This window comes from Geospiza fortis, unplaced genomic scaffold, assembly GCF_000277835.1.
Source record: "Geospiza fortis unplaced genomic scaffold, GeoFor_1.0 scaffold428, whole genome shotgun sequence".
Lineage (NCBI taxonomy): Eukaryota > Metazoa > Chordata > Aves > Passeriformes > Thraupidae > Geospiza > Geospiza fortis.
The window spans coordinates 335,439-349,267 of NW_005054409.1; the positions used below are offsets into that span (position 1 = coordinate 335,439).

General features: G+C 39.2%; 1 protein-coding gene across 1 annotated transcript in view; it reads left to right on the plus strand.

Moving 5' to 3' along the window:
* The first annotated feature begins 1,393 nt into the window (after positions 1–1,393).
* SEC61A2 (SEC61 translocon alpha 2 subunit) overlaps positions 1,394–13,829 on the plus strand; it is a 12,521-nt gene continuing 85 nt past the window's right edge. The window contains exons 1-11 of the mRNA XM_031061329.1: positions 1,394–1,455; positions 5,258–5,323; positions 6,768–6,846; positions 8,485–8,616; positions 8,756–8,865; positions 9,498–9,651; positions 10,578–10,738; positions 11,742–11,939; positions 12,151–12,342; positions 12,483–12,559; positions 12,853–13,829. The exon at positions 12,853–13,829 is cut by the window's right edge and continues 85 nt beyond it. Of these exons, the coding sequence (XP_030917189.1) occupies positions 6,786–6,846; positions 8,485–8,616; positions 8,756–8,865; positions 9,498–9,651; positions 10,578–10,738; positions 11,742–11,939; positions 12,151–12,342; positions 12,483–12,559; positions 12,853–13,039 (1,272 nt within the window). The 5' untranslated portion in view covers positions 1,394–1,455; positions 5,258–5,323; positions 6,768–6,785 and the 3' untranslated portion in view covers positions 13,040–13,829. The remainder of the gene's footprint in view (positions 1,456–5,257; positions 5,324–6,767; positions 6,847–8,484; positions 8,617–8,755; positions 8,866–9,497; positions 9,652–10,577; positions 10,739–11,741; positions 11,940–12,150; positions 12,343–12,482; positions 12,560–12,852) is intronic.

A 13,829-nucleotide genomic window follows, 5' to 3' on the forward strand; every position in this document is an offset into this window, starting at 1 on the left:
GGCGGTGCCGAGCAGCCGCTCCCCGCACAGGGTCGGTGCTGCCGGGCACGGCGTGAGGCCGGGCACTGCTTCGTGGTGGGGTGACGTGCTCCACTCTAGCCCTACTAGATATATATTTATATATGCACTGTATATACGTGTAGAGCATATATACCCTATGTACACCTATATATGTGTGTATAAGTGTCTAAAGGGCGGGTGTCAAAGGATGGATCAGGCTCTGCTCAGTGATGCCCCCCAATACAACAAGAGGCAAAGGGCAGAAACTGATGCCCAGGAAGCTCCACCTGAACATGAGGAAGAATTTCTGTCCTGTGCAGTGACCGAGCACTGGAACAGGTTGTGCAGAGAGGCTGTGGAGTCTCCCTCACTGGAGATATTCCAGAAATGTCTGGGCACATCTCTGTGCCCTGTGCTCTGGGATGGCCCTGCCTGAGCAGGGAGGTCAGAGCAGATGAGCCCTGTGGTCCCTTCCAACCTGACCCATTCCATGATGCTCTGATGCTCTGATGGAGCTGTGCCACCCTCTGTGGACTGAGATGCACCTTCCAACCAGCTGTGTGAGGGCTTGGGGTACATAGGGGAGACATATGTCACATCAGAGTGTACATGTAAACATGGCCCTACAGCCAAAGTGTTACTTACAGTGTAATAAATGCATTCTGCAGTGTAATAAATGCATTCTCTTTGCAAAGGAACCAGTGGTGGATTTTTATGTCTGTCCCAGTGTGTTGGGGCTGGAAATAATGTTCAAGTTTTGAATGGCAAATTCCCTACCAAGCACATACACTTTGATTTTTTTCTGCCCCTAAATTGACTACATTTTTTTGCCCAGAAAAAGAGCTCAAACTGTTGAGCTTCTCTGTGTTTCTAAAGGGGAAACTGTGAAGAGAGATGTATTAAAAGCTAAAATAAAATCCCCTGAAGTTCCAATCAGAAAAAGTGTTGCACTCATTTAAATTACAATTTCTAAACATTTTTTAATGATTGAATTATTTTTTCAGCTAAATACTTGAATAAACCCAAGATTGTAATCTCTGCGTGGATACCTTTTGATGTCAGTCTCTTTCTGTGTTTAACTAGCACAGGCTGATACTAGGTCATTTATTTTTAGATGGAATACAATTCAGTTCACTTCTGGTGATACATACAGCACCACTTCTCTAAAATTATTCCAGCTGTGGAAAAAAGAATGGGCCAAATCTGGTTAGAACAAGAATTCTATTTCACATTTTTGCCCTGTTTTCAGCTGTTTTAAGAAGAGGGTATTAGTTTTCAGACAGTTTTGGAAGCTAAATAAAGTTCTGTGAAGTTTTATAAGTTCATAAATGTTCATTAATATATTTTTCTGTCTTCTTTTGTGTGTGTGTTTGTTTTTCTGGAGCAGTAAAATTTTTAGAAGTTATTAAGCCATTCTGTGCAGTGTTACCTGAAATCCAGAAACCGGAAAGAAAAGTGAGTGCCACATTATGTTCTTACTTTTATTAGTTCACAGTGGGGGGAATATTGTGATATTCTAGTCCAGGCTCCAATATAAATACAGACATGAGGCCCTAAAGTAGAATATATTCTTTGGAGCAGGGGGAGACACATATTAAGGTAAAACATTACTGTGATGATGAATTCTGACCACCTTTCTGGTAAGTAGTTCCCTTTGGTAATGATGCTAACTCATTTTTTAAAAAAAATCTCAATTCTAGACTAAGTTTATTTAGTTTCAGCTCCATGTGATCTATTTTAACATATTAGGACAGAGTGTTCAAGCTTTGTTTTCCTGTGGATGCCACTGTTGGCTTTGAGCTGGCTTGTATATTACTTACAAAAGGATTGTTCTGTATATCAGGAAGCACAAATGTAATTCTCCCCTTCCCACAAAGTATTTCCTACAGCCATAGCTATGATTGACCTTGCTGAGGTGGGAGAGTGGTCTGTGGTACAGTTCAAGTAATTGCCTTGTTCACCTTCTGGATGTGACATTTCTCTTTGATCTGAAGTCAATGAACTCAGTTCGTTTACAGCTGATCTCTCTTATCCTCTAGCCCTTGAAACTCCTCCCATTTGAAACTCCTCCCTCCATTCTTGGCGCATTTTCTAAATTAAAAATAGGTAATTTCTGCACATCAAAAAGAGACCTGCCTTGTCCAAAAAAAAACCCCAACCAAACACCATTTTTGCTTTCAAAACTCAAGCAAGCACATACTGCCCACGTGACAATCTAATTAAAGTAACAAATTGACTTGTCGTGGCTTCCATGAGAATTCCTTAAGTGCTAAATGTTGGGTTTTATGTTCTTAAAAGGGAAAGCTTAACTGGGAACATGGCACCATCTCAGAGAATCCTCTTTGATTAATGAGAGGTTCCCAAAGGTTAGACCTGGATGTAGAGGTGTTTGTGCCAGTGACCATAGCTGAGCCTGCTCAGTTGAATGGAGAAGATACAGTGAAAAAATATGATTATGGCCCTCTGGAATTGATTTTTTCAAAAAACTGGGATTTACCTCCTGGCTCTTTGCTCCATCTAGTTGCTTTCCATCATCCTTCAGCTTTGGGACAGGTTTCTAAACAAATTATTTAGTCCAGACAAAGGCTTTTTCAGAGCAGGAGTCTCTAGAGCCAGACCCCCATGCTAAGGCTTGGAGGCACCAGGTCTGGTTGGCAGGTGCCCATCTTTGCTTCTGCAGTGGGAAGCCTTGGTGCAATCATCTGGTGCTAATTTATGTGACTAATCACATCTGTGATTAGTTTGTTACAGCCATCCCATTTTTGTCTTGTGAGATGAGTGAGAAGAGAAAGCTGACACAAGCCTACAGGTACAGATGTTTCTGTAAAGCTCACTGGCAGATGTTAATTGCCAGAGAGGAAGAGGGGCTCTATGTGTCCTTGTTGTCCATCATCAGATGAAGGATGCCCAGAGAAGTGCCAAGATTCCTGTTCTGTCTATTTGGGTCACTTTGTCTTTACTGCTATTTTGGTCACTGTCTAGACAATGGCTGCCAGTTGCCAGCTTTATACAAATTTAAAGTGAAAATGTAATTGGGAGCATCTTTCCTAGGCTGAAGAGCCCTTTGACCATTTTCAGTCATGTTCCTTGCTTCTGTGTAGTTTATCAAGTGATTTAGGTCATTCCATGTAGCTCTAGGTCTCTGTAATTTATTGTTTTCTTGCAAGCTGTCACAGGCAGATATGATCAATAATGGTTTTAGTGGATTGGTTTAAGGCCAGGACAAGAAATTTAGGTAACCAAATAGAAAAAGAGATTAATTTTCATTAAACATGCATTGATTATTAAATGAAGATGATGTTTTGATTCAGTTGGGCTCTCACTGAATCATTTTGCTGTTCTCATTGATGAGGAAGGTTGTTTCTTCTGTCTCTAGGGAGTGTTGCCTTTGTGTTTTGGCCAACTCGATTAGCAAAAGTGATTGCTACTTTTGTAGTTAGTAGAATGGGCTCGTATTTCCCTCGTGCACAGATTTGCTAAGTAGAACACACTGTTCAGAGCACCAAGATGATAATGCTTAAGTCCCTTCATTTTCACATGATTTAAGAAAAATGTCAGAGGAAGAAAATGTCCAATTGAATCAGATCAGATGGTGAAATTTACTGTCCCTGTGCTTGTTAGCATTTGTGGCTGGAATATTTTGGTACCACTCTGTATTTTGCCATTCCTGACATATGGGTTTGGATGACTCCTTTTTCTTTTTTGTCATCTTGACTCATAGAGACTGTTTTCCTTGTGAATAACTGTGATTTAGGCGATGCAGAATTCCTCTAATGCTCATATTCACCACAGTTAGAGAGAGAACCAGAGCAGTTCTAGACCCTCACTGATGCCTCTGAAGCCAAGTTTAACTGTGAGGCTATAGAGATAATTTGGCTGAGCATTTTTGGTTCTAAAAGTCTGTGCTTAAAGTCTGAATTGTGGAGTTCAGACTTGGTAAAATGGGTCAGCACTGCATAGTCTAACACAAGGTATTGTTTGGATTTATTTGCTGCTGTCACTATTTTTCTTTTTATAACTCTGTGCTGTAAGTATTTTTAGCATCTGTCCTCTTTTAAGAGTGAGGCAGTAGCAGGAAGTAAATTAAATTACCTGGATTATTTTGCTTTTAAGTGCATGGTTTCACTCATAAAGATGTAGACTACATTCTGGGTTTTCTTTGCTTGAGGACCTGTGCTGCTGCTGCACTGGTTTGTAGTTTCTCATTTGTGGGTGTTCTGTACCTATTAAACCAGGCACTAATCCTTTTTCTTGTTACTTCTCCACAGGCAGATTCAATGGTTGGAGGCAGAGAGCTCCAACCATTTCTGCTGTATCTCTCTTATGTGTTAGTTCATGTCATGTTTTAGTAGCTGCTCTACACTTGTCTGCAGTGAACACACTTAACCCTCACGTTTGCAGTCCCTGGAGGAGAGATGGGAACTTGAACATAACCCTGCATCCCAGCTCTCTCTGCTCTCAAGTGCATTTCTTTCTGTCTCATGCTTTGAGTAATCCTCTGACTCAAACCTAAATCTTGTGATTCTTCTCTTCTTGCACCTGGCGCTAATTACAGGCACCTCAAATGTTGTGACTCTGAGATTCTCTTCAATGAATTAATGACTAGTGATCATTGGTCTGGCATTCTTTTTAAAGTAATGTATAACCTATATCAATAAAATATTTTGGAGGAAAACAAAGAATATTTTAAAATCATTTTGTGTTGTATGTCCATGAACATAATGATGAATTTAAAGCTTCCTCTAACACCCTTTGAAGAACTTAATTCTAAATATTTTGAATTGCTGTCAAAAACTCATGGTTCTTCTGGTTTTAATCACATGTCTTCCCAACAGTTCAATCCCTCTAAAAACTTCGTAGTGCTTTAGTTTAATAATTTCCAGCCTTATAAAACTTCTGTTGAAGCCTAGAGCACTAAGTACTGAAGATAAGTTTTTTGCATTAATCTTTCATGTTTTCTCTGGTAAGTCCATGACTTTAGCCGTGCTGTTGCTCTTCTGTAAATACCCACTGTATTAGAATACTGTAGATAAAATATATTCTAGTGACTGAATGTCTGCCAGTCCCACATAAGTTACCTTTGTCTCTCTCTAAAATCTGAAATCATATTAAAAATGCATTCCAGTGAGGAGTGATGCTTTCTGGTTTGATATCTTTCCATTGAATTCTGAGTGATAACAGCATTTAGTACTGTTGTGAGAGTGCAGTGGAAGTTCTGCCTACATGAACATGTTTGTGTCTCCACTCTGTCCTGTAGATCCAGTTCAGAGAGAAGGTACTATGGACAGCCATCACACTCTTCATTTTCTTAGTGTGCTGCCAGGTAGGTATTGATGTCATCTGTGGTCAGAAAGTGTGTGTTCTTTACATAAAAAGTACCCTGAAAGCGTGAGATGTTCTTGTTTCATGTTGACCTACCAGTTTCAGCTTTTGTTTCTGTGTTAAAGTATTTAAAGTTCAGTTCAAAAAACCTGGTTCTCTGAAATAGTCTGTAGTGTTGATCATAGATGTTTTTAGAAACTAAAGCTTTATATTTAGTCAGAAATACATAATGTTTTTTTCTTGTTACAAAAGTCCTATCAAATGATGATAGTGGCTGCAGGGTAAACAGCCAAGGTAATTATTTATTGAGCAGCATAAACAAGCTGAGCAATTCAATGCATTGTTTACCCTCTGTTCATAGCTACATTTAAATTTCAGCACTCAAAAGGGTGAAAACTAAATCAAAGTGACTTTTTACCAAATTCCTTTTCAACAAGCTGATGGATTGTAAAGATTGCAGGAAAATGTTTTTGTGAAGTGTTTGAAGTTGACATGTAGAACTTGTTTTTTGTGAATATCCTGGTAAAATTGTGAGCTAAATCCCTTTCAAAATGCCTGTCTTTGTAAACATTTATGTGATCTTTATTAGTTGTAGGCATTCCTAAAACCTGTGCTTGGCTTGTAAACAGTGGAGGCTTTTGTTGTTCTTTAAAAATGTTTTTTTTAAAAACCTGGATAATGAAGAAAATGAGAATCCATGCATTACTTGATCTACATTTTTAGGGACTTACAGGTCTATGTCTTGGAAGATTCAAAACAAATTGTACATTTCAGAATTAGAGTTTTTAGCTTATGTTTATTAATGCAGCCATTCCAGACTGCAGAGCAGTAGTTTAATAGTTTTTGTTTTCAGCTCTGAAGGACTGTTTAAAGGCTAAAACCCAGCTCGTGTACATATCTGTTTTTTGGGAGGAAGTGGGAATGATAGTAGAGCTAGAAGAACATGTAGTTTTTCTGGGTTTACTAGCAGCTGGATGTATGCATAATTAGAATTTTGCATCTGTATGAGAGATCATAGAAGTTGAATAAGGAAAACAGATAGTGCAGACTAGAGATTTCAGAAATTGATCCCTAAGATTGCCTGGATTCTTACTCTATTGTTTTGTTGATTAGGAAGAGTTTTAAAGAGCTCAAAATCCCTCAATATTGACATACAGAATATTGGAAGTTTTGTATGAACATGTTTAGTATTGATAGTTCCATGTGGGATATTTCAAAACATATTTAAACTTCTTTTTAGGGGTTTCTGCTTTTTCCTGTAGAAGGATCTTCGTTCAGTCCTCTGAGTTATGCCCCAGTTGGAGGATTAAAAGAGATGGTGTCAATACTTCTGGTTTAATTAAAAAAAATTAAACAAGTAACAGTTGAATCATTCCATATTAAGATTTTGTATGAATGCATGCTAATTGTGTGTATCTGTTTAATGCTGTTGTGCACTTTGACAGATCCCTTTGTTTGGAATCATGTCATCAGATTCTGCAGACCCCTTCTATTGGATGAGAGTCATTCTTGCATCAAACAGAGGTTGGTACTCACTCCTTTCTCTGTTTTCTGTTGGGATAAACAGCCCAGGAGGAAAACAGTTGGCTGTTAAATTCCACACCACCCAGATGTCAGGTTGGAACACTTTGTCAAGTTCTTAACACAGATGGAATCAAAATTGGTACTTGAGCAGTGCTTCATGTTAGGAATGGGATTTCTTTGAGATGCAGATGAGATTAATATTGATTCACAAGTTTTGGGATGATTCCATTCAGGATTTTAGAGCTGTCTCTCTCTAACTAGTATGTGGGATAGGGAATCTTCTGACTTACCAGTTAAAAACTGCGTTAATGTGCAGTGCGAGGGTGCTGATTAGGAAATGCCTCATCTGTGCAAGTCAGTTACACTTCATCATAGTTTGGCAGTGTTATGGGTGAGTAGTTTGCTAGGTAGGAAGGCTGAAGGCAGAGATGATTTGGTATAAACTTTAGCAAAACTAACACATTTAGGAAGAGTAAAGTGGACCACAACCAAATGTATAAGATTCAAACTAATGCTAGAAGTCTGAAACTTAAGATGGGTGACCAGTCATGCCTGACTCTAAATGAGGACACTGATCTCATCTGTAGCTTGGAAAATTGGCTGGAAGTAAGAAAATCACTGGAACCCTCTAATGTGAAGGTACTGCTTACTTAGGAATAGCAAATTTTGTTACCAGTGAGGATAGTAAGGTAAAGAAGTTCTCTACTTCAAATTCTCTTGCAGAGTTTGCAGAATTTGGTGTGTCCCTAGCAGTGTATGATATTAAATATGCTGTCCACTACCCAAACAGAATGGTAACAGTGGCCAAGAAAAGGCTAGAGAAACTGAAAGCAATGAAAAGCAGGAGTGGGAAAGTGAGTTTTCACTTAAGTCAACTGACTAGAAGTCATTGGAGGATGTGAGGTGAATCCTAAACTTTTTGACATCTAATTTTCTGGCTGTTGGAGGAATAGAGATTTCCATGACAGGTGATGTAATATTTTACATGGAAACTCCAGGATACAAGTATGAAAGAGCCAAATTATAATAATTAATTTAATGCTTTCCTTCTTTGAATTGTATACATTTGGGAGTTGGTACCTCAGTGGCACAGTGCCAGTGAGTTGGCAGAGTTAAGAGCAGCTTAATGATGGTCTTTGTTTTGTTAAGAACTAATCCTAAACTGTCAGCTGGAGCCAGTGATTCAAAGGGCAGTGTTATCAGAAAATGTGGATTTACAGCATATTTTTGTGCTGCAACATTAAACTGTTGGAAAAGGAAAATGTGACATTGAAGCACCGACAGAGTAAACAACCAGGGACAAGATGCTGTTCAGGGAAAGGTTCCTTGAGGATATGCCAACAAAGCTGAGCTTCAGTGTGCATTGGCCTTCAGTGTTAGCCAAATATTTTAGTTCCACAAAAATATTTGTAACTAAAAGCTACATGGGTTTTCCATGCTGCCTTCAAAATTACAGCTTCTAACACAGCAGCCTTTAGTGAGGCCATAACTGGTTTTGTTTTGTCATACCTGTACAGGAATATACATATGGGGAGCATTATTAGAAATATTTGTTATAGGTCAGGAACCTTTGAAGAGACCTAATGCTTTAGGAGAGGTGCTGGAATGGCAGTTGTTTTCATTTTTCTTCTTTTCTAGGTACTTTGATGGAACTGGGTATCTCACCCATTGTGACATCAGGTTTGATCATGCAGCTGCTGGCAGGAGCAAAGATCATTGAAGTTGGTGATACCCCAAAAGACAGAGCCTTGTTCAATGGAGCTCAGAAATGTAAGCACTGTTCCAATTAAAATTACTGAGTGTATTTTTATTCTTGGGAAAGCAGCCTGCCTAAGTGGTAATAGATATGAGATTTCTTTGGTAGGTGACTTCAGATGTTTTTAAAGGATTTGCTTTCTCTCTGTTTTAGTATTTGGGATGATTATTACCATTGGGCAAGCCATTGTGTATGTTATGACTGGAATGTATGGAGATCCTGCTGAAATGGGTGCTGGAATTTGTCTTCTTATTATAATTCAGGTTTGTAAAGAGCTATTTTGTGTGTAACTGAGACTGATTAGAGACAGTATAGCTGGAAGGAAAAATCTTTCTGTGTCTGGGTGACTTCAGTTTATTTATTTTAAATGATGCAAAGCATCATTATTTGAATGTTAGAGATATGAGAAAATAATATATGAGAAATTCTAAAAAATTCCATAAAAGAGGAGAATGCTGGGATAGTAAATATCAAAAGTATTTCAGGTAGGTGAGGTGCTTAATTGAAAATACAGGAATTGGTGGCCATAAAAAATACAGGAATTCCACTGGTGCTTTTCAGTGCTGTGGTGGAATTCTGACTAAATGGCACAGCTGCAGCTTTGAGACATTCTCCTGCAGAACAGAACAGTAAATGCACAAGCTTTAACTATTTTTTTAGAAAAAAAGTTTTTACTGAGTAGTCTGTTTGCTGTGTCTGCCTTGAAAAAAGGCACAGAGGTCATTGCCAGGTGAGATGTGCAGGCATTGGTCAGAAACAGTGCATGAATGACATTTAGATGAAAGACTTAATGATCACTCTCCAACATGATGAAAATACTGAAGCAGGGAATTAATACACAACTCTTGACTTGATTTATTCTTGTTTCTGCTCAGTTTTGTTTCTTTTCTCACAGCTGTTTGTGGCTGGTTTGATCGTCTTGCTGCTAGATGAGTTGCTACAGAAAGGTTATGGATTGGGGTCTGGTATTTCCCTGTTTATTGCTACCAACATCTGTGAAACCATTGTCTGGAAAGCTTTCAGTCCCACTACCATCAACACTGGCAGAGGTATGTGTGCTGTTACAGTCAGTCACAACATGTTTCAGTGGGTGTGTACTACACATAAACTTATCAGATTTTTATTGGATGGCGTTTTAAAAAAGTTCTAATGTGTGGTGATTGGCTTCTTAAGTCAGTTGTCCAATTAACACTGAACATGAAAATGTTTGATTTACATGGAGATTAATACAAGTTTGCCTTTGCTGATTTGACTTGCAGCAATTGAAATGGAAGTTCAGGCCCCTTGAAGGAAAATTTTTGGATTCCCAAACTGAAGTCATCTTGTTTTAGCATCACTTAGTCCATGGAAATAGAGAAGAGAGGAAATGTTGTACACTCAGAGGAGTTGCTTGTGATCTAGCTGTTGTTTGTGGCTATAGGATGCTTTTGTAATTGGTGCCTCTGAATTAGTTTAATTGGTTTGATTCTTCAGAGGCTGCAGTCTCTTCATTCCACAGCCAGTCTTTGACAACATCTGGTTGTTCTGAGACCCCTGAAATAGCACCTTAAGATACAGCATCAGGAAATGAACTTGTTTACTGCATTCATTTGAAATCCTGAGCCATGTTTTTAGTAGTTCTGTTTTAGTAGTTCTAAAAGCTATTTTTCACCTTGTTTATTATTTCTTCCTTCTGAACATCCTCCTACTCCCAGAAAAGAAGGGAAGAGAGTATTCTTTGAAGTGTGTGACTTTGATGATTTTGTTTCATTTTGTTTTGTTTTTCTAACCAAGAATAATGGTTTTTTACATCTTCTACATTCCATAACCTAAAAAAGAGTCCTATGTTGTGACATATTTGTTATGACAGGATCCGTGTCCTATTGTATCACATTTTCTGTGTGTCATACATCAAATTTCCAGTAGAAAGGTACTTTTAAAAAAAATGTTTTTAATTTGGAGATTAACCTTTCTTTCCCTTTCTTGCTTCATGCAGGAACAGAGTTTGAGGGTGCTGTGATTGCATTGTTCCATCTCCTGGCCACACGAACGGACAAGGTCCGGGCTTTGCGGGAGGCTTTTTACCGACAGAATCTGCCCAATCTCATGAACCTGATTGCTACAGTGTTTGTGTTTGCTGTAGTCATCTATTTCCAGGTAAAACTCCTCACAGCAGCTCTGCACAGGGGGAAGTGCACCCTGGACACTGCAGTCAGTGGGAAAAGATGGGAAGGTTTAAGTCAGAGTAACTGAAATATCTTAGCTTTGAGTAATGAACTCTTTTTATTTCAGTAACAATTACCTCTGTGACAGTAAAGCTGTAAAATTCTACACCCAGGCCTAGTTGCACTCAGTGTAACCTCACATTCCATTAAATGCCATACACACTATGGGAATATTTTTAATAAAATGAATTCTGGTACTGCAGTGGTTGCATCACACCAATAATATTCTTAATATTCATCATTGACTGAAAAGAATACTTTTGGACAGAGCTGGAGAATTTTGCTTCTTTGGGGTGTGTAGTTTATCAGTTTTTCCCTAATTTTCTTGAAACATTTAATTAGTGTTTCTTTTTAAATCTAAGTATCTGCTAAAATGGACACTAAAGGAGAATCTGTGTGGAGATAATGGGGGCGAGGGCAGCTAAAATGTAATTTTTACGATTTTTTTTTTTAAGTTGTTGAGTTTCAGTTTTGGGAAGGAAAAAAAAACCAACCAAAAAAAAAACCCCAAAACAGGTTTTCAAGTTCATGTGGCTTTTCTTGGGTCTACTCAGCAAAGGTCCTGCCCCAGAACACTACACAAGACCCTGGGCTTACACACAAAAGCCTGCTGGTAACTGGTTAGTTCAGTTGGAAGCCATGACAGGCTTTTATCAACCCCTAAGCTATAAAATGTTTTTTGCAGGAGTACCAGTTAGCAGATGAGAAAACATGTTTATGTGAAAAGAATGTAATACAACCAAGCAGAACACTTTTAAATCCTTAAAATCTGTAATCCAGACTGTAGCAGAAAGCCTTGGGGCTTTTCTATCTCAGACCTTGCAGTCCTTGTTTATCTAGCAAGAACTGCGTGGTCAGGAATAGCTTTGGGGGGTATTCTGGGAATACCTTGTGTCTCAGAGGTGAACCCTGGTGCTTTTGTGTTCTTTCCCCAGGGGTTCCGAGTGGATTTACCCATCAAGTCTGCACGGTACCGTGGGCAGTACAGCAGCTATCCCATCAAGCTGTTCTATACCTCCAACATTCCCATCATTCTGCAGTCTGCCTTGGTGTCAAACCTCTATGTCATTTCCCAGATGTTGTCTGTTCGTTTCAGTGGCAACTTCTTGGTGAATTTACTGGGACAGTGGGCGGTGAGTATTTTATCACATTTTAGCTGTGTAGAATTATTGCATTTTTACTTTGATGTGACTCCTTGGTATTTAACCAACTGGAATACTTACTTTGTAACATTTGTGTATAAAAGCTGTTTCAAACATCAAAGAGGAATTCCTCTATTAATACAGGATAGGAATGTGGGAAATCTGTGAAAAATAATTTATTGCCTTTTTCTTCCCCTCTCAGGATGTCAGTGGAGGTGGCCCTGCTCGCTCTTACCCTGTTGGTGGCCTGTGCTACTACTTGTCTCCTCCAGAATCCATGGGTGCAATATTTGAGGATCCTGTCCATGTAATAGTTTATATAATATTTATGTTGGGATCCTGTGCATTCTTCTCCAAGACTTGGATCGAGGTGTCTGGCTCATCAGCAAAAGATGTAGGTGTTCTACTTAATGGTTTTCAAACAGTGCTTTTGATTTAGAACTGACCCCAGCTACTGACTGATCGGTTTATCCCAGTAAACATCAAGTGACTGTGAAACACTGCAGCAGTTTCATAAAATAATGTTTTCTGCAGGTTGCCAAGCAACTCAAAGAACAGCAAATGGTGATGAGAGGCCACAGGGATACATCAATGGTTCATGAGCTTAACAGGTAAGGAAGTGCTGACTTCCAGCTGGATGGCGAAGAGTGCTGGGAAATGTCAACTAGAGCAGGGATTGCTGGAAAAATCTGATACTTGTTTCCACTGCAGAAGGGAAGATTCTTCCCATTCAGCTGTTGCCTTTCTTAGTTATGCAAAAGAAGTTGCAGCAGCAGATTAGAGATTAACCTGTACTTCTTTTTTTAAAGTGACATAATAAGAGATTTTGAATCTCTTCCATGTTTGTAAAAGAAAGATACCTTGGTTATTACCTTCTTCTTCCCTGTTTTTTCCTTTCTTACAGATACATCCCTACAGCAGCTGCATTTGGTGGTTTGTGCATCGGTGCCCTTTCAGTACTGGCTGACTTTCTAGGAGCCATTGGCTCTGGCACTGGCATTCTGCTTGCAGTCACTATTATTTATCAGTATTTTGAAATATTTGTAAAAGAACAGGCTGAAGTTGGAGGAGTAGGTGCATTATTTTTCTAGATGTCCAAACATTTCATGGTTTGTGTGAAAGGGAAGGTATTTTGACAACATGCGTCATTTAGTCCAATAATGCTATTTTCTTTTTACCTGTTTTCAAGTGCTACGTGTCCCATTACTGTAATGGGCATTGAGCAATGCCTGTGTGCAGCATTAGTACCAGCTGCCTTAAGAATAAAGTTTACATTATCTTGTTTAAGTATTATCTAGTGTTGCCTGTAATGCTGGAAACAATTCATCTACCTTGCTGTTCAGACACTACAGTGAGATTGTAAAATGTATCAGTTTGAGAGCCGGTAAAAGTCTTTGCACAGAGCAGTAAAGTGTTAAATTAATTTCCCTGTCCCTAATAGAAAAAAAAACCCAAACCCCTGAGTTCAGATTGCCACGTGCCAGTATTCCTGACAAAATTTATTTGTATCTGTATTTTACATTAAGTTTTTATACTTTTTTAAACTGCATTTCCCCACCACTGAACTCAGCACTCCTTATTCCTTTGCCGTGCCTCCACCCAGGCACCTCTCTGTGAGCTCTGAGGGTGGCAAACAAACATTTCCTGGCGGCTGATACTCATCTCACCTGTGAGCTGGCTCTGCCTGTGGGGGATCTGCTGTGCCCAGGGCTCTGCCCCTGACTGTGGGGCAGCCTGGCAGCCGCTGTCACAGCCCTGCCCAGCAGTTCTGTTCAACCATGTACTTGTGAAAACTGTGCCACTGAAACTTCATGTCCACTTCGCTTTTGTGAGTCTAAAGAACGAGGCCTGGTTCCTGAAGCAGTTCATAGGAGGGAAAAG